This window comes from Carcharodon carcharias, chromosome 8 (genome assembly GCF_017639515.1).
Source record: "Carcharodon carcharias isolate sCarCar2 chromosome 8, sCarCar2.pri, whole genome shotgun sequence".
Classification (NCBI taxonomy): Eukaryota; Metazoa; Chordata; class Chondrichthyes; order Lamniformes; family Lamnidae; genus Carcharodon; species Carcharodon carcharias.
In genome coordinates this window covers 163628621-163652838 of record NC_054474.1, presented here as the reverse complement: position 1 = coordinate 163652838, position 24218 = coordinate 163628621, and the positions used below count along the sequence as shown (strand labels likewise).

Below are 24218 nucleotides of genomic sequence, written 5' to 3'. Positions count from 1 at the left end.
CACACATATTTTAACAAACTTTATTAGACTTTAATTTCAAATGAGTTTGAGCAGTAAGGTGCAATGCAAATTCTACAGTTCAAACTCGGTATCAATGGCAGCATTGGCTTGATCAGGAATATGGGGAAAACAATCAAAAGAAGTCATAATATTTCTTTCAGAAAATTCACATTTTTCATCCAAGTCGTTGTAATCATATTTACACAATAACAGCATTTACAAAAAAGGAATACAAAGTGTTTGAAAGAACAGCTTATTCTCTAAGTGCTTGGGTATTACTTTGCTACTACCAATGCTGAACTGCTACAAAGTTGGTTAAGATGTCAGAAATGTATGTTAGGTATATTTTCTAGATAGCATTTATTACTTATTTCTGGCAATTCTAAGGTTTCTCAGCTTTGTAATCACCAAGCAGCGGTTGATTCACGAGAACACAAGGAGTCTTCATAACAAAATCACATCTTCAACATTCATTCGCCACACCTTTCTGAAAGAGGCAGTGCCATAAAAATAAATTTATAATGTTTTATGCAGCACCTTTCTCTGTGCGGATCTTTGAAAGCAGCAATGGTTTTTGCAATTTGCCCTACAGTTTACTGAGTTCTGCCAAATGTGGTGTCCCGACCACGTTCCATTAAAAATATCCTGGTCTTATCTGGAATTTGCAATGGCCTCGACTAGTGACACTGATCCTCAATGGCCCAGATTTTGTGGTCAGCAGCGAAAGGATGATGATCGTCACATATCTCCAGACAAGTTGCCTACAAAGAATTAGCGGGCATCTAGTAACAGTACAGGTTACAAGCAAGTTGAACACCTCATGAAGTTAAATAATTCCTACAGACAGCAAAGCTGGAAATAAAAAGCAGGTTTTATCATTCACATTTTAATCGCTGTACAGAAGCAAAATGAAGATTGGGATTTACACACGCGATTAAGGCAAAACAGAAATAATAAACAACCTTATGGAAAAATATTAGTGTAAAAATAATGTAATCATTAAATATTTTACTGAGGGAATGGCACTCCAAAATTGTAAAATTAAGTTTTCAGGGCACCATTAAAAACTCAGTCACACCTCATTCAACAATGCTTAGCATTTTCAATAGTTTATACACTGAGGGTAATACGTAAAAAGTTGAAGTTCGCGTCAATTCACTGATTCCGTGTTGACTGCATCTGCAAAGGCTGTGGAGGAGCAAGGAATCATTGACAGCAGCATCTGGATTCCTGCAATTAACTGCGAATGTGCAGATGCCAGAAATTGCTGTCGTATCTGCTTGGTAACGGTTGAGCCTGCTGAGAGTTTCATCTTCATTACAACTGCAAATTCTAGGCCAAAGCTGTGTGCTTATTTGAAGGACAGTTAGGGCTGCAACAATGGGGGCCTTCGGTGAGCAGAGATATGGAGTAAACAACAGCATAGTACAAACATTACAGATGTCACAAAGTATGCTAATCACTGAAGAATCAGCATCGTACAACACAGCCATTCAGCCCAGTGAGCTTCCGCCAGCTTTTTGAAACCTATCTAATTAGTCTCATTCCCCTGTTCTTTCCCCATGGCCCTGCAGCTTTCTCACCTAGTATTTATCCAATTCCCTTCTGAAAGTTACCATTGAAGCTGCTTCCACCAACCTTCCAGGCACTGCATGGCATTTCAGAAACATCAAGATTGTCAGCAGATCTCAAGCTGGTTGCAAGGAGTACACAAACAACTCCAATCTCTAGTTTCACAAATCCACTTTAGTAAATAAAGGTATTTTAGAAATTGTACATGCACTTCTTTCATTTATAACATGCTTCCACATACTATAGTCAAGATAACTCACCCTATTATTCTGACTGCTGAGTTAATCAATTAGTTAGTTGGTCATCCTTGATTCCGCGATAACCTTGAGGCATGACAGTTTTAAACTGTACTGGACAACAACCAGGTTAACAAGAGAATTCAATGCCAGTTGCTGTTGGAGTCACCACCAGGAAGTGCTGAATGAGCAGAAAGATTCAAAACAGATGGCAGTCTTAGGGCTTGGTAAGATGCTTTCTAATTACAAAGGAGTTAGCTTCCATCAGAATCAATAAAATTTGATGTTTATTACAAGTGCATTAGAACGTACGCTTGGCAATTTAACTGTATCCAACACTCCAATCAATATTACAGTAGTTGTTTCCTTATTTGAAATTTGAAAACATTAGAAATGTCAGAAACTTAGAACTCAGTTTTTTAAGAGCTAGCAATTTGAAGTCCTTAAAATATTTTTACCTGTCGCCAGCAAATGCTAGTTACAGAAAGTCTTGTTCCAACTGTCCAAGCATCCACAGCCTTCTCAGGGCAAGAATTCCAGATTTGAATACTCCAAACTCCATAGATATTCCTTGATGGAGTATGGAGAGTGTTGCTTTTGAAAAACAGCCATCTTATGCGTATCACAGATCAATCCAATAGACAAAATGGGAACTGTGGGGAAACCTAAGTTGGGGGGGGGGGCGGTTGTTGCGATAATGAATTTTATACTGAATATTCTTCCCTACAGTGATCATATCCAGTACAGATTCCCCAGCATTGTTGTATGGATTTAATATTAGAACCTCCAGGTCTTTACTTTCTGTTGGCTGACTGAAATTGAAAGCTGTGAATGCTGTCTGGCTACATTGCAAGCAGGATGGACAGGACAATATGTCATGCTCTGTTGATAAAGATCCCACTGAGACCACTTGCTACAGTGACACAGAGGTCACAGTAATATTGAAATGGGGTCTTAGAGGTAACCAAAGTCCACTCCTCACAATTTAAAGCCATTTTTTCATTAAAATAAATCTAAGTTAATGTAAATAATACAGAATTAAAAAAAAGAGTTAGCAAAGAATTTGAATTAAGCTACTTTGGATTAAAAGTAGTCTGTACTAATTACAAATGGAAAGTATTAAAAAGATATGGCAATAGCGACCAAGTAGCTAATTCAAGAGAACCTGCACAAAGAGCCAAATGGCCTCCATCAATGCCACAGAATTGAATGAAGTACGTTTTGACTTTGTGCCATATTGTAAAAGGGGTATTAGTGAGTTGGAAGCCTGTTTGGCATCTCTCCTGAATTTTACTTCCATTGATTATTGCTCATTTTACACGATGGCAGAGTATCAAAATCTCCCCCAATGATGCTCCGTCAAGCACAAGCTCAAGCCTGCTACAAATTTCTGACAAACACTTAGAGGTGCATTAAATTTGGAAAACATCACTGTGCCTGAGCCAAACCTATCCAGCTCCAGTAAGATACAACTATCAGCAATTCAGTTGAAACAAGCCTTAACTAATCTGTATCAATGGAACTGGTAAGTTGAATCCATTGAGACCATACTTTTTTTAGCCTGTTAAAATGACTCACTTAAAAACAAAAACCTTTTTAATCGAGTGCAATGAGTAAAATACAATAATGCTTGCTTACCCTGACAACATATCTACACTACCAGTTACCCTCTACTTTATAAATAAGATTTTTTTCAAAGAAAACATGACTATCTCTATAAGATCTTTCTTCAGGGTCATGGTTGAAAATGATTTCTAGGTCGAATCAGTTCTGAGCAGGACTATTTCAACCTGTCGGGCAATCTGCAGCTTGACATGGTTATAGTAATGTGCTCCATGCCTGCCTTCATGAGATAGCTTTGTTGGAGACACATCTGCATCAGCAGCGGAGCTCAGTACAATTGGATGAGTCCGGATGTAAATCTGTGGAAAACTTCAAAGGGCTGCCTGCAACTCGTGGGCTTAAACCTTTATCTCTTCTCTCAACCATTTAAATGACATGGCCAGCAGCTGCTGGATATCAGGAGTGATCTTTCCCATTTCCACGGGACTGTTATCAATAGTTCAAATAAAGCTGCATATCAAGAGAAATAATTGGCAAGCTAGCACAACAAAGATTGAGCTGGGTCAGGGAGGAGGTGCAGATGACAACTGAAGTCGGGCACCTCTCATCAGGGTCAAGTGTCGACTGCAAGGATAGTGACCCCAATAGAACACTTTATATGTAAATTACTAGGAGTAAGTTCACAAAGCAGCCCTGTTCCAGCAGGTATGGAGGGTGTGCGGCTTAGGGAAGCCGGTGTGCTAGAATTAGGAGAAAATGCTTCAAAGGAGGAGTTTCATTTGTAAAGAAAGTCAAATGTTGCAGGCATCCTTTCTAAAATTATTTTTGTCCATTTTACAGTGCATATAATTTCCAAGTGAGTGACGATTGATCCCTGGTTGCCCTACACATCGGACAAGAGGTATGCAGTAGAGGCCAACAAGTACGGAGAGGTCACGTGGGCTTTTCCACCTGCTCTTTGCATGACTACAACAACAACATGTATTTATTGTGCCTTTAATGCAATAAAACTTGCTGGGAGCATTGTAAAACAAAATTTTGAGGCTATAGACAATTGGGGTGAGATGATGTACTCATTGTGTGGATAATGGCACTGCAATGCTGAAGTGTGTGCCGTCAGAAATTAAATGAGCTATGTCACCAACTCCTATCACCAGGGGGTGATGTAGGTACTTTTCACTGGATTGTGGGTGTTGAGGTGGTGGTGGGGAAGGGTAAGTTTGTGTTGGCACAGTGCAAAACCCTATGGTTGCCAGTAGAGCTACGGCAGTGGTAACCTGGCATAGGCACAGCCGTTTTGGACTAATTCTTGTGACTTTTGAATATCAGGCCTGATTTTAACTCTGTGCAAATAGGTAGGTTTTGAATGGCTTAAAATCAGATGCATAGTGTTTGCAGTCCTATTCTTCTCACTCAATTCTTTGTCCACTGACAAAAGTGGCAGATTTCAATGTAGAACACAGATCCCCAAGGCCCAAAGCGGACTTTACTCTCCCTTGGCAGGTTATCCACTCTCAGATTCAAAATTAGATAAAGAAAAGTGCAGGAGGAAATATTCACCATTCACATAGACCTAAAGCAGGTTGCAAGAACTCTCATGTCACTGGGGTGAATGGCCCAGTAGCAGTCGTGGGAGGAAATATGTCACTTGATGGGTGGGAGACAGAAGCAGCTCAAAAGCAATACCATTACTGACTATCCAAAGCAAGAATGATCACAAAACTTCTGATCTATTTCACAATGTAAGACATAATAGGGTTTTACTCCAGATAGACAGTGTATTCAAAGTTAGTTACATTATTGTATATAATATAAAACTGACTCAATGTAAAGATTGTGTATTGCTTTCCCAGTCAGCCATTCAGTAAATGGCAGTGCAAGAGTAGCCGTTACATCTGCTGATTTCACTACTTTGAGAAACGAAAATATCTTAGAATGTGATAACAGTCTCAGCAACAGTGTCATTTTCATTGGAAAGGCACCCTAAGAAAGTGTAGAATAAATCAGTGTCCCCTCTAAATTATGCTTTGTTCATGGCCTTTTCTTTTTAATAACTTCTTAATAGCATCCCACTAACTTTATGCATGTAAAGTGGATAATGTGAGCAGTGCCCTCTGAATTACTCAGGGGCCTCACATGCATGCAGCTTAGCAGGAACACTGAACACTGATGTCAATGGTAGTGAGGAGGTCTCCAGGTGCTTGTACAGTATATCAGAGAACTCACCATTAGAGGCTGAGGAGAATCATAATATCTTTCGAGAAATCTCCCATTTTTCCTCTCCACAGACTACAGGTGAAACTTGCAAGTTGAACAATAGTGGGATTTACAATGCTCTGAGAAAGGAAAAACATTTGTGTACAGGCACCTCGGACACGGTAACATTGTATATGATACTTAATCTCCTCTATTTCTTGATAATTACATCCCTGGAAAATCTGCTCCTAGCACATTCTCTGATGCTGTTGGAATTTATGTTGTCCGTTTACAAGGTGAACCCAAACCAACTTGGAAATGTATAGCTGGCTTGAATTTAGTCCTGACTGTTGACGGTCTCAAATAAATTTAGCAAACTCTAGTCCTCTTACTGGGCATGTGATAGACAAATCACCCTTCAGCCGACTAGTAATCATGGAAGCATTATGAAACGCTTTCCAGACCTATAGGCTCTTTTTACAGCTTGAGGTCAGTTGTTCTTGAAACACGCAAGAGTGTAATTCTGAGATCGCTGAAGATGAATATGTAATGAAAATGTTCCTGTAGCAACAAAGAACAGCTTTAGCCAGAAGTTAGCCGATTTAAGTTTTGATCCTCTGTATCCTCCATTGAGGCTCTTTGATGTTCTCTCGGATCTTCAGCATCATGGTACAACAACTCATCCTCTGAGAAGCTGATGTGCAGGCAGGTCTCATTGGCTGGTGGGGAAAAGGGTGAGTTGCTTATGGCATAGTCCAGACCATCGCAGTCACTGTCTCGGCTGCAGAGTTGGAAATCTACAAGGGGCATCGTTGTCCAAGCTTGGTTCTCGCAACTTCCAGATGTGGCGTTCACAGTTCTGTTTTTCTCACTTGACCCTTTGCCGAGGATCAAAGCGGGAGGCTTGGCTGCAAAATGGAGATCCGCAGGTGAAAACCCGGTCCTTCGCATCTCTGCAGACAGTCCAGCCTCAGGTTCAAAGTCGGACGGAGCAAAAGTGCAGGAGGAAACATCTGTAAAACGTGACGCATATGAACTCTGCAGCAGGCTGTTCATGACCACTTGCTCGATGCATGGCGAAGTTGTCTCAGTGGCTATCAGGAGCGACCTAGTCGATCGCTTCCGCATGACGGGTGGTGGCGGGTTTAATCGTGGAATGGTCTGATTAAACCTTGAACAAACAAGAAAAGAGACAGTTCAAACTTGGCTGCCTGCTCTTTCTGGTCACATTCCACTATCTCTTAAATCATTGTCTAGAAGCCACGAAACTGCAGGCAACTATCAGGTGGTTTCTTATTAAAAACAGCAATTTGAAGATAACGTTAGCTGTGCAAAAATAGTCAGCTTGCCAGATTTTATAGTCCAATTGCAATTAAATGTCTCGATAGATTATTCTGAGCGTTGTCTATAAATGGATCTTTATATTAGTGACCCTGTCTTTCAGATGAAAGCTTTTGACTGCTAGACATGATAATAGCCTGCAATTTGGCTAACTTTATGGCTTGGAGTGCAACATGAAGAGAAATGTTACAATAAAGCAAACTGCTGGATGAAGGTCACATTTCAAAGTTTACCCATTTAGGCTGAGAGGTGGAGAGCCATTTGCAATTTTAAAGAATTCTCAAATCCATTGCAATCTTAAAAAAATAGGCTTTCAATTTAACCGAGAACAATAAGAGGAGATGGAAGTAAAATACAATCTGTAAATAAATTAAATATGATTGAATTGTTTTCCTTTCAAATTTAGTACCATGCTCAGCAAAAAAGGAACATTTCATTAATGGCTAACATCTAAAGGCCAGATATTAACTCGGGGCATGTGTGCAAAGTGCGGAGGGGTAGCAGGGCCAAGTGTGAGCAGGCATTAGTGAGTTCTGGACCACTGTAACTGTTGGGCCTCAGGTGGAAGGACACCTGCACAGACCCAGTGGGAATGATGAGATGGCAGGTATTTCCTCACAAGCAGAAATCGCATGATTAAAATGGCAGCAGTTGTGAACACATCGGGAAATTTCTGACCACCATTTTAACTACACTGTTCTCCAACAGGCGGGGTTCTCATAGGCCCTCTATGTGTAATCATTGTACGTACTAAACAAAACCATGTGGGAAGAAACTGCTCTTTTGATTCCAGCACTGGAAGAGCTAGGCTTGACTCGGTAGTTTGGTAGCAAGGTTACAAACTGGTGAAGTTCTCATCACCCAGAGTGGGAAACTGTCAATTCTCAGGTCTCTGATCAGGGGTTAAATTAATCTGGGGCTTTATGATGTTGTTATAGCAATGGTAAAAGATTTGAGTCCACGGGTAGGCTTAAGCACTATTTACATTTGGATTTACCATTTGCATATCCATTGGAGTAATAACTGGGCAAAATCCGTGTAAAACGGTTGCAATCTTCTGCAGTTCATTGAAATTAGAGTGCAGCCTTCAAAAAGACAGTTCATTGTGCAGACTTCCCACAGCAAACTGGGGAAGCACTGTTTAAGGAAGGAACAGTGTTAGGGCTCACTCACTTGACTCTCACATGGCTTTACCGCAGGTCTCATCAATCTTTCTCTCATACTGTTCCAAAGGGTGAACCCCCTGGAACATTCATCCAAACAAGGCAGCTGGGTATGGCACCCAGTCATAGAAGAGCACAGAATTTTACAAACTCAGGTCTGCAAGTCTCCTGGAGCAAAACTGGCTGTGGAGTCACAAATTGCTGGGCATCCATGCCAATAATTCTAGAGGGTAGTGACAGTTGTACTGAGTACCAACTCTCACACCTATCCCAGACTATAGACAAATGCCTCAAGAAGTTCAATCACCTCATTTGGATAGGGAAAGTAACAGTCTGGAGGGGGAATACCCATCTTCAAACATCTAATTTTGAATGAGTTATCACGAGTGCACACTAAGTGTAAAAGGAGGACCTTGGAACTGCTGGAAACATTGTCCCTCATTATCATATATTTGGATTGTGGGAAGGGCTAAAAAGTATAAGGGAGCTCAGTGGATACAATTCAACAGCAGAAAACCAACAGAAAAATTCCAAAATTAACACAGAAACACAAAATTTCACAGAATTGTTACAGCACAGAAGGAGGCCATTCAGCCCATCGTGTCTGCACTGGCTCCCCAGTGCACCTAGTGTAATCTCCCCACCTTCTCCCCTAACTCTGCACATTCTCTCTTTTCAGATAACAATCCAATTACCTTTTGATAGTCTTAATTGAACCTGCCTCCACCACACTCTCAGGTAGCGCAGTCCTGAACTTAACCACTCGCTGCATGAAAAGAGTTTCTTTTCATGTTTCTATTGCTTCTTTTGCAATTACCTTAAATCTGTGCCCTCTCGTTCTCAATCCTTCAGCCAGTTTTCTTCCTATTTACTCTGTCCAGGCACTTCGTGATGTTGAATACCTCTATCAAAACACTTCTCAACCTACTCTTCTCTAAGGAAACAGTCCCAATTTCCCCAATCTATCCACACAACTAGTTCCTCATCCCTGGAACCATTTTCATGAATCTTTTCTGCACTCTCTCGAATGCCTTCACATCTTTACTAAAGTGCGGCAGCCCAGAACTGGGCGCAATGCTCCAGTTGAGACTGAACCAGTGTTTTATACAAGTTCAACATAACCTACCTGCTCTTATCATCTATGCCCCTATAAATAGAGCTTAGGATGCTTTATTAAGTGTCTCTCAGCCTGTTCTACCACCTTCAAAGACTGATGCAAATATACACCCAGATCCCACTCTCCTGCATCCCCTTTTAAATTTTACACTTTATTTTACATTGTTTCTGTGTTGTTCCTACCAAAATGAATTACTTCACACTTCTCGGCACTGAATTCACCTGTCTGATTATGCACTGGAAATGCACTAAAAACAGTGAGGAAATTCACCAAAAGGCTTTTACAGAAAGCAATTCTAGTTACATTCAACTTGAAACAATGGTGCTAGTAAATTAGGACTTTAAACTAATTAGTGGGGGGGAAGGTTCAAATGAAGGGAAGTTTAAAAAAATCAAAAAGAAACAAGAAAGCAGAGGTGCAGGGTAGTGAAGAGGTGAACGACAATCAAAGTGTGTCAAGAAAGGGCAGAAAATATAAGCAGAAGAGTGCAGCAGAAATCAGAACCAAAATGAGCAATAATGGTAAGAAGTCAAAGCTTAAGACTCTTTATCTGAATGGACACGGTATTTGTAACAAGATAGATGAGTTGACGGTACGAATAGAAATAAATGAATGTATCTTGATAGCTATTACAGAGACATGGTTGCAGGGTGACCAAGACTGGAAACTCAATATTCAAGGGTATTCGACGTTCCGGAAAAATAGGCAATAAAGAAAAGGAGGTGGGGTAGCTTTGTTAATAAAGGAAGGAATCAGTGTGGTGGTGAGCAGTGATATAGGTGCAATAGATCGTGATGTGGAATCAGTTTGGGTGGAAATAAGGAATAGCATGGGGAAGAATTCATGGGTGGGAGTCGTCTATAGGCCCCCGAAGAGTTGCCTCACTGTAGGACAAAGTGTAAATCGTGAAATAATGGGTGTGTGTAAGAAGGGCGTTACAATTGTCATGGGTGATTTCAATCTGCATATTGACTGGGCAGATCAGATTGGCAGGGGTAACTTGGAAGTCGAATTTGTAGAGTGCATCAGGGATTGTTTCTTAGAGCAATACGTTGCAGAACCTATCTGGGGACAGGCTATTTTAGATCTAGTAATGTGTAATGAGGTGGGATTAATAAGAGATGTTGTAGTTAAGGATCCTCTAGGGAGTAGCGATCACAACAAGGTGGAATTTCAAATTCAGTTTGAGGGTGAGCAACTCGGGTCTAAACCAGTATCCTCAACTTAAATAAGGGTAATTACAGAGGTATGAAGAAAGAGTTGTCTAAAGCGAGCTGGGAAAATAGACTAAGGGGAAGGTCAGTGTTTGAGCAGTGGCAGGCATTTAAGCAGATATTTCATAATGCTAAGCAAGAATGTATCCCAGTCAAAAAGGACTTGATGAGAAGGATAAATCACCCATGGTTAACCAAGGTAGTCAAAGAGAGTATCCAATCAAAAACTAAGGCATACAAAATGGTGAAACCTAGTGGTAGGCCAGAGAATTGGGATTTTTTTAGGAACCAGCAACAGATAACTAAAAAGCTAATAAAGTTAGCGTGGGACCCTTGGAAGATGCAACTGGAGAATTGGTAACGGGGAACAGGGAAATGGCAAATAATTTAAACAAATATTTTGCATCAGTCTTCACGGCGGAGGACACTATAAACATCCCAAAGGTATCAGATAAGCAAGGAGCTAATGGGAGGAAAGACCTTGTGTAACAGTATCTATCATGAGGGACAAAGTATTTGACAAACTAATGTGACTAAAGGCAGACAGGTCACCAGGACCTGATGGCCTGCATCCAAGGGTTTTAAAGGAAGTGGCTGCAGAGGCATTGGTCGAAATATTCCAGAACTCACTGGATTCCAGGAGAGTCCCAGAGGATTGGAAAGCTGCTAATATGATGCCCCTGTTCAAGAAGGAGGGAGACAAGAAGCAGGAAACTATAAGACAGTCAGCCTAACATCTGTTGTTGGGAAAATGCTAGAGTCCATTATTAAGGGTGAAATAGCAGGACATTTAGAAAAGCTTCACGCAGTCAAACAGAGTCAACATGGTTTTGTGAAAGGGAAATCATGTTTGACAAATTTGCTAGAGTTCTTTGAGGATAAACAAGCAGAGTTGATAAAGGGGAACCGGTAGATGTAGTGCATTTGGATTTCCAGAAGGCATTTGATAAGTTGCCAAATTAAAGGTTATTGCACAAGATAGGAGCTCATAGTATTGGAGGTAATGTATTAGCATGGATTGAGAAGACAGAGAGTTGGGATTAATGGGTCTTTTTCAGGATTGAAAGACATAACTAGTGGAGTGCCACAAGGATTAGTGATAGGGTCTCAATTATTTGCTATCTATATTAATGCCTTGGAGGAGGGGCCAGAGTGTAATGCATCCAAATTGCTGATAATAAAAAAGTAGGTGGGAAGGCATGTTGTGATGAGGACATAAGGAATCTACAAGGGGATATAGATAGGTTGAGTAAGTGGACAAAAACTTGGCAGATGGAGTTTAATGTAGGAAAGTGTGAGGTCATGCACCTTGGTAGGAAGAATCAAAAGGCAAACTATTATTAAAATGGAGAGAGACTCCAAAAAATACAGCACAGGGGAATCTGGATGTTCTTGCACATGAAACACAAAGTTAGCATGCAGGTGCAGCACGTAATTAAGAAGGCAAATGGAATTTTGGCATGTATTGCTAGGGCGTTGGAGTTTAAAAATAAGGAAGTCTTGTTACAACTGTATAGGGTGTTGGTGAGGCTATACCTGGAGTACTGTGTATAATTTTGGTCTCCGTATCTAAGAAAGGATATACTAGCATTGGAGGCAGTTCAAAAAAGATTCACTAGGCTGATTCCTGGGATGAAGCTGACTTATTAAGAACGGCTAAACAGGTTAGGCCTATATTCATTAGAGTTTAGAAGAATGAGGGGTAATCTTATTGAAACGTACAAGATTCTGAGGGGGTTTGACAGGGTAAATGTTGCGATGTTGTTTCCACTAGTGGGGGAATCTCAAACTAGGGGACATACTTAAAGAATAAGGGGACACTCATTTAAAACTGAGATGCGAAGGAATTTCTTCTCTCAGAGGATAATGAATGTCTAGAATTCTCTACGCCAGAGAGTTGCGGAGGCTAGATCACTGAAAGTATTTAAAGAGGAGGTAGATAGATTTTTGAAATATCGGAGAGTTGAGGGCTATGAGGACTGGCATGAAAGAGGAGTTGAGGCCTGGGGCAGATCAGCCATGATCTTATTGAATGGTGGGGCAGGCTTGAGGGGCCGAATGGCCTTTCCTGCTCCTATTTCTGATATTCTAAATGTTGGAAATGAGGCTAATACCACAGTTTGCTCAGTGAATCATGATGGATTGGAGGAGGCAAACTCCATTCCTGATGAAAAAGAGCACAATGCTTGCTAAGTATGTTCTGCTCCTGATACAAATAGTCCTACTGGAAAGTCCACGTGTGTGGACTTCAGATGCGACAAAATTGTACTTGACTGTGAGATTTCCCCCGGCCAATCAATGGAATGAACTGTCAACACATTAGACACATACAAGAGGAAACAGCCGCCTGGGAGAATCATCAGAGGAGACCAAATAGGAGACCAGTAAAAGTGGGGTGATAATTAGAGTGGGATTTTTTTTAGAGACCCCTCTGCACTCTGCTAGAGTGCTGAATGCCACCACGCAACCAAATCATCCCAAAAAAGGATGTAGTCACCCGATGATAAAACCATGTCTAAGGTTTAAGACATTCATAGATTACTAAGAACCTGAGATAGTCACCCCTTTTTACTGCACTTCCATACTGCCCATTCATTGCAGTTGAAGAGAATATTACATTGTGAGAGCTCTTCCAATGAGGCTTCTTTGAAGCCTGAATGGGCGCAGTTCATTTTTCAAGCTCATCTCATTTCCATGAAGTTGATAGATTGTATTCAGGATCACTCACAGCTCTTCATCTCGAATGCAGCTTACCAATTACCACAATTAGATCTGTGATCTGAATCCCTGCACCAGATGTCTGGTTGTCAGAACAGAAGCGCTTAACTAGCTCAGTGATGACAGCCGACAATCTCACATTCAATTTTATTATAAAGAGTTTAATTTTTTAAAAATGAAAGGAAACATGTTTTGTTAAGTGATCAAAATGGGTAAACATCACAGTGATGGCTAAATGTTGCCAAAAATACAAGCTAATTCCAATAAGGTCCTGATCAGGTCTGAAACTGCATTAAAAACAGATTTATCTAAACTCCCCAAAAGCTCTGTGCACTGTGTAGGTTATGATGGGTCCTGGTCTGTTGAGTTGCCTGATCACAGCCAAGTCAATTACAACGGATTTCAGCACCTTCAGATCAAAGGGCCAGCAGAATGTCTTTGCTTCCTGATCATTGTCTAATCACACTTATTTGTGCACATTGACTCGAGATAAAGATGGTATCAGTTTCCACTGTAATAGAACAACTCAGCAGGGTTTCATGGGAAGATTGCTGATTGGCAGCCTGTTGTCCTTCCTCCTAACTATGGAACCCTACCTCAGCAGCAGTCAGCACCTTCAACACAAGGGGGAGTAGGGGTGAAAGTCACAGTCACAGAGAGGAAAAAATGAAATGAGATCAATCTTACGAAATTTTGGGACAGAACTAAACCGCCCCCCACCCCCCAACCACCCAACAGTAGAACCAGTTCTGTCGAAGGGTCATGAGGACTCGAAACGTCAACTCTTTTCTTCTCCGCCGATGCTGCCAGACCTGCTGAGTTTTTCCAGGTAATTCTGTTTTTGTTGTAGAACCACTGGGTTGGTCTCCTGGCAGGATATCTGGTTGTGGGGGTTAATACTGTTGCAAAAGGGCTCAGATAAGGTGGAGGGGAAGAGAAAGAGAGGAAGAGAGTAAAAAAAGGAGAGGCACAGAGATTGAATAAGTGAAAAATTCAACTGATAGAATATATGCTTATTTCTTAAAATATTAGAAAGCAATCAAAAATGAGAAAAACAACAAAAATTTAGGAAACAGTGTATTTTGAGTGTGGTGCTTTCTGGTAATAAGGGTACTGTGTAAATTATTTAGTGGATTCCCTTTTACTTCTTGTTCGGTTGTGTTGAAGGCAGGATGGCAACATTAACACACAGGAATGGAAAATATTTTCCTTCTGGATTGAGAGAGTGACCACAGCCCACATTTCTCTGTGAAAAACATGGAGCAAAAGAGGTATTGAAACACCAGGGAGCCAACCTTCCACAGCCTGCTCGCTCGCTTACTCCAACTGAGGGCAGTGCAGGGTGAGGTAAGATAGTAGGGTGGTTAGGAGCATATAGTTAAACAGCGTAACAATACATTTAACTCTACCTTTCAGTCTTTGCTTCCAGGTTCAGACCTTCCAATTTAAATTCAGTGGCAATCTCTCCCCGGGCTTTTTCATTGACCTCTGAGCCTTCAATCCTTCTGCTTGTCTCTTTCTTCCCATTCATTGTCCGGTAGTTGTTGTTTTCCGGCTTTAGTTCCTGGTTCTCTTTGTCCAAATTCATGAGATTTATGAAAGATTGACTGTTAACATGGCAAGTCTGTGTGCTTGGTTCACAAGAAGCAATCTGAGCCTTTCCAGGAGTTGAGGTGGAGGGTCCGTTCATTATAAGATCATGGTGGTGAAGACTCAACAATGAAATCTGTTCTGAAATGGAACTCAAACTTGGATCAGCTTGAGATTTAAAAAAAGAGATAAAACATACTTTAGTGATTTGTAGGCTTCAACTTACTCAAGGTTACAGTCCATCTATGGTCCCTCTAACCCACTTCGGAACAAATAATCCCCATACGCAGTAATTAATTATCACCATATTTCATTGACATTGGGGGCAGTACATTCGGAATGCTCCAGGAGCTAATGGTGCTGGAAAGTGGGTTTAAAATGAGCGGCTAGTTTATTTTTCATCTTTTTCTGGCTGGCACAGGCATGATGGGCTGAATGGCCTCTTTCTACACTGTAACTTCTATGGTTCTATGGAATTTATGAAGTGATGGTTCTAATAAGAGTTTTAGACTGCACCAGGGGACAGAGGAACAACATACTGGAAGCCCCTATTCTACATCAGACACAGTGCAATGCTTATTTATAAGTATGTGGACTTTCCTATATATTTCTATATCCTATAACTATCATGAGTGGATACAGTACGACTAGTCACCTCATTCTTGGACTTCAGGCTCTTATCGCATATTAATAGCTGCTGTCTTCACCAATTGGATCATCGGGGATTAAGCAATCTACAACCTGAAGTCATGAAGTGACCGTTAATTTAAGGAAATTGGCTTCATTTGTTTGGAGGCATTTAATGCCTCGCTGCTACTGTGGTTTTGACACTCAATATGTGTCTTTAATTATATGCAAAAAAATTGGAGAATTTTAACCCTAAATAAGGGTGGGTTTGGGTCAGGCAGTGATGGAGGGGTAGTTAAAGTCTTAAAAATCAAATCCCAACACCAATGAGCCCATTTCTGGCCAAAACGGAGATAGGAAGGTGGGTGACTGACTGACCAGCTCTGAGGAGATGGGTTGGTACTTTAGGTATATTGTTATTCAGCTTTTTGAACGTAATGGTAGGGTTTCCTAAGTCTTGGGGAACCCAGCAGTTATGCTCACTCAAGGGCTGCTCACTAACTGCTTGCTGGATCCAGCATGCTTGTCCAGGTAGCCCCTGTGATCAGACATCTCTCCCTCTCCCCAACTCGAGTCTCCCCATTTGCAGGCCGCCAATTCCCCACCAACCTTCTCCACTGAAGCTCGCTCCACCCCCATACCCCAGAATCAGCAGCACCTCCTCTAAGATCAATCCCCCTGCCCCACCCCTGTATCAGTCCCTTTTCCCCAGTAAGTTCTTACCTGGTCCTATAGCTCCCACTGAGCTGCTCCCAGCCTGACTGGAAGCCAAGTCTGTTTGTCGATCAGATTGGCCTCTGGACAGGGAACCGGTGGGTGACGTCACACACATGTGCGCAGGAGAATCCCGAATTCTGGGTTCCCCTCACCTTACTGATCGTACCCAGTCACACCCCCACAGGTCAGGTAATTTCAAATCCAGGCCTAAGTCACGGTACAGAGCTGCACAATGTCACTCCACTTTGGCTCTGGCTGTGCAATCGTTATGAAGGAGCACTTCATAACGGGTGGGGCAACACAAGATCGTCCAGGAGACACAACTTGTCGCACATACGCCCTCTGAGACACAAGTGGGATCCTCAGGTTGGTTGATGGGCAGGGGTAGATACAACATACAGGTTCGACCAGCCACACACAGTCCGACATGCTGGCTTCGTGTAACACTGCACATGGAGGCACATATACCACCCCAGGTACATACTTGTGAATGCCCAGTGATGTCCTGAAGTTCAGAAGAAGCTAGACTGTTGGCTCTATAACCTGACTGACGAGTGTGAAGTTCGTATTTAATGTACCTCACTCACACTGCTTAACTTGGCACAGCATGGGCGCCAGTCAGTCTGAAGAATTCATATCACCTCCAACAGACCAGTAAGCAAGCTCCTAAATAACTTCTGAATCCAAAACCCATGCCCAGTGGCTCTGAATGCCAACTCTACATCAATGCAGAAGAACTGGATATCTAGAACTGTCCTTAATTCCAACCTGTTTGCTTTGGGATGGAAAGATTTGCACTTTTATAGAAGTTCTGATGAAGAGTCATACGGACTCGAAATGTGAACTGTGTTCCTCTCTGCAGATGCTGTCAGACCTGCTGAGTTTTTCCAGCTATTTTTGTTTTTGTTTGGGATGGACATTGAGTGACTGAAAATGATATTTGTTTAGTGAGTAAGAAACTTGCACATCCATAAACCTTTATAGAAAGTCCTTCTCTCCAGATAAGGGCTCCGTGTTACAGGGGGGTGTATTGACGAGGGAGCACACTAAAGTGCTGTGGAATATTTATTGACTTTAGGAAGGAAGATAACTTTAGAAAGTTGTGTACCAAGTCTGTGCTAAATTGAAAAAAGAGTTGACCAAGGATTCTGGTCATTATTATACAACACCACTGAAAATAAAACTTGGTCTTTGTCATATTGGTGTTTGTGGGAGTTGATGGTGAACAAAATGGCTGCGGTGTCTCCTCCATTACACTTCAAAAGAACTTAATTGGCTGTAAGGCACTTTGGGGTATTCTGAGGTCATGAAAAGCTCTATAAAAATGCAAATCTTTCTTTTTCTTTATAATAGGTCAACGTGGACTTACTATGGCTCTGGATGCTCCTTACCCGTTTGCTGTGTACACATTCTGTTCTCCAGATCCTTCAGCTGCTTGATCAATAGGGACACATGCTGCAGGAGATCCCTGTTCTGTAACATTAGCTGGTGAACACGGGCCTGGGACTCGATTCTAGCCGCAGTCTCAGCCGACAGCTGGTCTTTCAGCAGATGCACCTGACACAACAGAAGAGGCAGTCTCTGTAACTCGTGAACAAGTGGAGTTTTGTACCCAGTGAGGTGACTCTCCCATCCCACACCCTCAGCGCCACCCACGCTGATTTATGATACCATAAACAAGCACACAGCTCAGTAAATAGCTGGGGACAACTGCAGAAAGATATTTTTAGATTTCAAGCATGTGCATTCGAGTTTGGTTGAGAGTACCTTGATAGCGTCTTGTGATACAACAAAGCATCTAATCACATGGAAGCTGGATGTTCAGAGCCAAAGAAGGACAGTGGTGCATGGTAAACGTCATCAAATGTTCTTTGGGCAGAATTTTCTGCCTGCCAGGCAGGCAGGCCTGACCCAATCTCCAGCGGGCGGGGAGATGATCCTCACCAGAGAAGCGGGCCCCGCTGCCATTTTACATGGGCGGGCCAATTAAGGCCCGCCCAGCGTGACGCCCAGCGGGAAGTGCTATGAGCTCCCTGTGCGGGGCGGGGCGGGGGGGGGGGGGGGGGGGGGGGGGGGGGGGGGGGGGGTGGAGAGAGATATATTCCCCAAAAGCTAGAGTGTGCTCTTTCGCACATGCGCACAGAAGAGCGCACATCTCCCTGAGGCTAAGTGCAACCTCAGGGAGATCGCTTACACTCTGAAAAAGGATGGAAATAGAGAATAAAAAATTCCCTAATATGTCACCCTCATGTGGCAATGTCACATGAGATGGGACATGTTCATAAATTACAGCAAAACTTTATTAAACTTTTTAGAACACTGCATGAAACCTCATCCCGCCGGTGGATGAGGTTTCATGCTTTTTCTATTTGCTGCCATTGGCCATTGACAGGTCGGTGGGCCCGCAGCTGATTTTGCAGCGCCCCTGCCTTCCTGAAAATTTAAATGGGGCGGGATGATGTCGGGGGTTCCGGCCGACCTCATCCCGCGTCATTTTGCGCGTCGGCGAGCGGGCCCTGCTCCCTGCTCGCCGACGGCAAAATTCTGCCCTTTGTGTGTAATGTTGAATAGCAGTAACAAACTGTGTTTACTCTCCCAGATACTCAAGCATCAAGAAACATCGCAATTTATCCTCTATTTGGTGAGATAGCATGAATATAAATTCATTCCTGCAATTCTGCTGTTTAGTCCCAATTATGTGTCATGAATGATTTGTTGCTCATATAAATGCGAATCTGTCCTAAAACACAGTCTGCTGCTCTGTAATAGTCATTTGAACCAAGAGGTGAGACTGCGGCTTTGAATGCATGCCTGTGTGTTTGTGTTTCCATTAAAACTATGGTGGAGTTAACGCATCTGCATGATTGGCTGCTCAAGGCGCTCACACAGAAGCTGATGTTGTTATGGTGAATCAGTGATGTAATTGCTGCAGGTTTACTGAATGAATGACAGTGACCTGCCCTCTGAAAATCTCCCTGCACGCTGGTCTCTGTCTCCATCCCCATCACAACCAGGTATTTAACACAGAATCAGCTTACAAATGACACTTTCCAAATGACAAATACAAGAGAATCAGCCAAACGATATATCACAATACCCAGTATCTAGAGGAAAGATTTTACATTCGGCGTGCAGGGGACAAGCCCGACACGCGAGAACGTAAGATGACACGTGGTGACGTCAGGCGTGCGTCTCAATGTCATCGCGCTGTCTCGTGATATTTCATTTGGCGGGCATGCACCGGAGTCGGCTGTGCACCCGCCAATAATTGAAAGACCTATTAAGGCCGTTAATGTAGTAATTAACTTCAAATTTACACTACCTGTCCAACCTAACGGTTGGCGGGCAGGCAAAAAGGCTGAGCAGCCTTTACATTTTTTAGGAAACCTCATCCACGAGCGGGTTGAGGTTTCCTAAAGCCAATACTGATTACATAAAAACTTTATTTTGAAAATAAAAGCATGTCCCATCTCATGTGACACCGTCACATGAGGGGACATGTTTCATTAAATTTTTAATGTTTTTAATAACGTCTTTAAAAAAAAGCTTCAATCTCCCTGAGGCAGCTCCATGCCTCGAAGATTGAAGCGCTCTTTCTCGTGTGTGCACGAAAGAGCGCTGGACCTGACTCTCCCTCCTCCCCCTCCACCCCCACAGGTAGCTGGTGTGAAATTGCGGTGCCAAGCCGATCACGGGCGGCGTTTGGCTCTGCGACCGCCCACGCCCGCCTGACGCTTGGAAAATCCTGGCCTAGTAGTTCATTTTTAATGACCTATTCATTGCTGCTCCCTATATTCGGATACAAATGCTCAAAGCATTCAGGTGACGTTCCTCTGCTACTTAATGTTTTAAACCACACGCTTTGGCCGAAATTTTACGGCAGTGGGATTTTATGTTCCCACCGAAGCCAATGAGGTTTAGAATGTCTCGCCACATGTTACGGCCCCATCCCCGCCAAAACGGGGCGGTAAAATTCCGCCCTTTGAATGGATTAGTGTTATGATCCCAATAGAGACGGAGAATTTTTAAAAAGATACTTGAATTTCCAGTGACCAACTAGAAGGATCAAACGACAAGATTTCAAGTTTTAAGACTTTTGCTGTAACAAACAAAACAAACCACACTGACTAAACACTACATTTGTAGGCAACTCTAGACTAGCGAGAAGTTTTCCCCTTTTAACTTCTAAAATGACTGAAATTCCTCCGCCACAGTTGTACTTCACACCGTCTCTTAAGCGAACACTTATTCTCCCAGAACCAGCCCAAAGCTATTTTCCGCTGCCTATGGCATGCTTCCTTTTTTACTTTCCCAACCAGGTAACATCTAATCCCAGGACAGGCTTTCAGGATATTCTTTTCAGCCTAAGCTAGGCAAATCTTCCAGGCTCTTTTAAATCCTTACAAACTTGGTCTCTTAACCTAAATGTAAGCTCCCACCCACCTTCCATGTGGTGAATAATAAAGACAGCATTTTCTCTGATTCAGGTGCAAGACCAGCTGCCTCTTTCTCCTTACTTTCTCTGTAAGACTTTTGCAGACTGGTCAGTCTGTAAGGTTCAGGGATATCTTAAAATCCTGCAACCTGACATCACAGTGGCTTTCTATTGACTTTTCCTTCCTAAAGCCCATAGTCATTGCAACGTGAACCACATGTCTTGTATCCAGGTAGAAAAGGCTCATTAGCTATCCCCAACGCCATTCGATCCAGGAACTAAATACACACCTTAAAAGATAACTGTTTATAAAACCTGACATTTCTCACACATTCCTGTGTGACCTGGAGACTAACAGTCTACCCACAGCCAACATAGGTGCTCCTGCCATTGTCTACAAGTGTGAATATCTTGCACCTTCTTCCCAGTAAATCAACACGGGCTCCCATTTAACCTTTAACAAACAAGCCACCCAAGCTTGTTGTCGTTCCAAATCCAGAGCCGCTCACATGACTTTCTTCATTCCACCATTTTACCTTAAATTAAAGAAACAGTCCCAAAATATAACAATCTTATAAACTTCATATTTGTGACTGTTATATAAAAAGAAATTGGCAGAACAATATCAAGTGAACAGATGGAGTATTCAGTGGTACTATCACAACATAATTAAAGATTAAGATACCAGCATTATCCATGAAAGTAAAATCCATCTCAAATATTACCAACTTCAACTCCCCCCTCGATGGTTTACTGCATTGCAAACTAATCATTAACCTGGATTATTATTTCTCGCTGTTGGCAATTTTGTGAGCATTCCATTATAATGTGATCAGAACTCTCCAACTGTGCTAATTTTAAAAATGTAAAGTGAGGATTTTTGATGGATTCTTTATCACACAGCCAAAAACGTCAGCCTGCTCCACGGAGAATAGTCAGTGACTGAATAAAATGGCTCCTACTGCAGTCATCTCAAGTACTTTAGTCTATCACTGAAGGGAACGTATGACCTGGTCTCTTAGCAGATTTATGCTGGAGGGCCAAAGATGCTTTCCCCGTCTCTATTAATGGTACTATGGTGCTAGTCTCTATAAACTGTTTTTTTCTGTTTCTTCCAAGCTTTGAGAAGACCATCCAGAGTTATGTCATGTGACTCATGACATAACTCTTCAGAGCAACTCTGAAGAAGAGTCATAGAGATTCGAAACATTAACTCTGTTTCTCTCTCCACAGATGCTGTCAGGCCAGCTGAGTTTTTCCAGCATTTCCTGTTTTTATTTCAGATTTCCAGCATCCGCAGCATTTTGCTTTTATCTAAGGAAATCTGCTCCTATGTGCTCTATGTTGTTAAATGCACTGAAATGTGATCAGGGGCCAGATAAGTGAGTGAGGGAGAGATCAGTGATGAGACAGAGGAGAGAGGGAAGTGAGGGAGAGGACAGTGACCAGCAGAGAGAGGGGAGTGAGAGTAATCAGAGGGGGGAGAGTGAGGGGGAGAGCAGTGATCGGGGTGGGGCAGTGAGGGGGAGAGAGCAGTGATCAGAGGGAGGAGATTGAGAGTGAGCGGTGGGGGTGGGGTGGGGGGAGTGAGGGGGAGAAGCAGTGATCAGAGAGAGGAGAGTGAAAATGACTGGTGGGGAGTTGGTGGAGTGAGGGGGAGAACAGTGATTAGAGGTGGGGGAGAATGATAATCAGAGGGAAGAGAATGAGAGTGACCAGAGGCGGGGGTGGGGGGAGAACAGTGATCAGAGGGAGGAGAGCGAGGGGGAGAGCAGTGGTCAGAGGGAAGAGAGTGAGGGGGAGAGCAATGACCAAACAGAGTGAGAGACCCTAAGGTTATTAGGGATAAACGAACAAGCCAGAAACCTGAAACCAGATGGAAGAAGGAGATATCAGAGACAAAAAAAGTGATCAAATGCAATGAAAGAGAAAATAGGAAAAGGGAAACAATCTTTTTACCAAATACGAGACATAATAATTACATTTGTGAAGCTTCATACACAGTGGACCATATGTGTCAGTTCACAAACCTACAGGATAGATAATGAAACAAAAACAAAAATAGCTGGAAAAACTCAGCAGGTCTGACAGCATCTGCGGAGAGGAATACAGAGTTAACGTTTTGAGTCTGTATGACTCTTCATCAGAACTAAGGAAAAATAGAAATGAGGTGAAATATAAGCTGTTTGAGGGGGGTGGGACAGGTAGAGCTGGATGGAGGGCCAGTGAAAGGTGGAGATTGCCGAAGATGTCATAGACAAAAGGACAAAGAGGTGTTGACAGTGGTGATATTAGCTAAGGAATGTGCTAATGATGACATTAAGGGTAGAAAGCAGGACGAGCAAGTGACAAAAACATAGAGATAAAAACAAAAAACTGCGGATGCTGGAAATCCAAAACAAAAACAGAAATACCTGGAAAAACTCAGCAGGTCTGGCAGCATTGGCGGAGTAGAACAAAGTTGACGTTTCGAGTCCTCATGACCCTTCAACAGAACTAAGTAAAAATAGGAGAGGGGTGAAATATAAGCTGGTTTAAGGTGGGGGAAGAGAAGTGGGGGTGGCTGTAGGGGCAAGCAAGCAGTGATAGGAGAAGATAACCAAAAGATGTCACAGGCAAAAGAACAAAGAGGTGTTGAAGGTGGTGATATTATCTAAAAGGATGTGCTAATTAAGAATGGATAGCAGGGACAGGCAAGGTACAGATAGCTCTAGTGGGGGTGGGGTGAAATAAGACTAAAAGGGCATAAAAGGTATAGATTTAAAAATAATGGAAATAGGTGAGAAAAGAAAAAATCTATATAAATTATTGGAAAAAACAAAAGGGAGGGGGAAGAAACGGAAAGGGGGTGAGGATGGAGGAGGGAGTTCAAGATCTAAAGTTGTTGAACTCAATATTTAGTCCGGAAGGCTATAAAGTGCCTAGTCGGAAAATGAGGTGCTGTTCCTCCAGTTTCTGTTCTTTTACCTGTGACATCTTTTGGTTATCTGCTCTTATCATTGCTTGCTTGTCCCTACAACCAGCCCCTCACAACGCCCCCCCCCCCCAACCTTAAACCAGCTTATATTTCATCCCTCTATTTTTACTTAGTTCTGTTGAAGGGTCATGAGGACTCGAAACGGCAACTTTGTTCTTCTCAGCCGATGCTGTCAGACCTGCTGAGTTTTTCCAGGTTTTTCTGTTTTTGTTTTACGAGCAAGTGACAGATAGCCCTAGTGGAGGTGGTGTGCGGGGGGGGGAAGGGATCGAAATAGGCTAAAAGGTGGAGGTAAAACAATGGATGGAAATAAATTTAAAAATAATGGAAATAGATGGGAAAAGAAAAATATATGAAACAGACAGCATTTGACCATCAAGACAGACACTCTGGCCACCATCCCCTGCCCCCAACACAGCATCCAATTGTTTCTTCAATGAGTACAGGCTTGTTGCCTCCACAAACCTATCTGAAGTTGTTTGACCATCTGTACCACTGAAAATAGTACTTCTGGAATTGGTTCGAATAGCAAAATTATTCAAATATAACAGAACAATCCACTTTTAAAGGGAAAGGGCAAGTGAAAGCGGGTCAGTGGAAAGTAAAATTTACACATGTTTGTTACTAGATGAATTGCAGTAAATCTTTTGCTGACAACTGCAGGGTTCGAATCCTCTTATCCTGATGATCCAATGAAAGGGACACCAGAGAGGGTACAGCACACGGTCAGCCTACAGCACCATCTCATGGCA

At 42.4% G+C, this 24218-nt stretch overlaps 1 protein-coding gene across 4 annotated transcripts in view; it reads right to left on the bottom strand.

Annotated features, from left to right (window-relative positions):
* Nucleotides 1–8: 8 nt before the first annotated feature.
* The window catches only part of si:dkey-34e4.1 (carboxyl-terminal PDZ ligand of neuronal nitric oxide synthase protein), a 144873-nt gene continuing 120663 nt past the window's right edge, over nt 9–24218 (bottom strand). For 2 of the 4 annotated variants that reach the window (XM_041192794.1, XM_041192795.1), the window contains 3 exons: nt 17446–17611; nt 14530–14878; nt 9–6738 (listed from right to left, as the gene is read on the bottom strand). In XM_041192794.1, the coding sequence (XP_041048728.1) occupies nt 6150–6738; nt 14530–14878; nt 17446–17611 (1104 nt within the window). In that variant the 3' untranslated portion in view covers nt 9–6149. The remainder of the gene's footprint in view (nt 6739–14529; nt 14879–17445; nt 17612–24218) is intronic. The other 2 variants (XR_005943689.1, XR_005943690.1) reach the window with 2 other exon arrangements.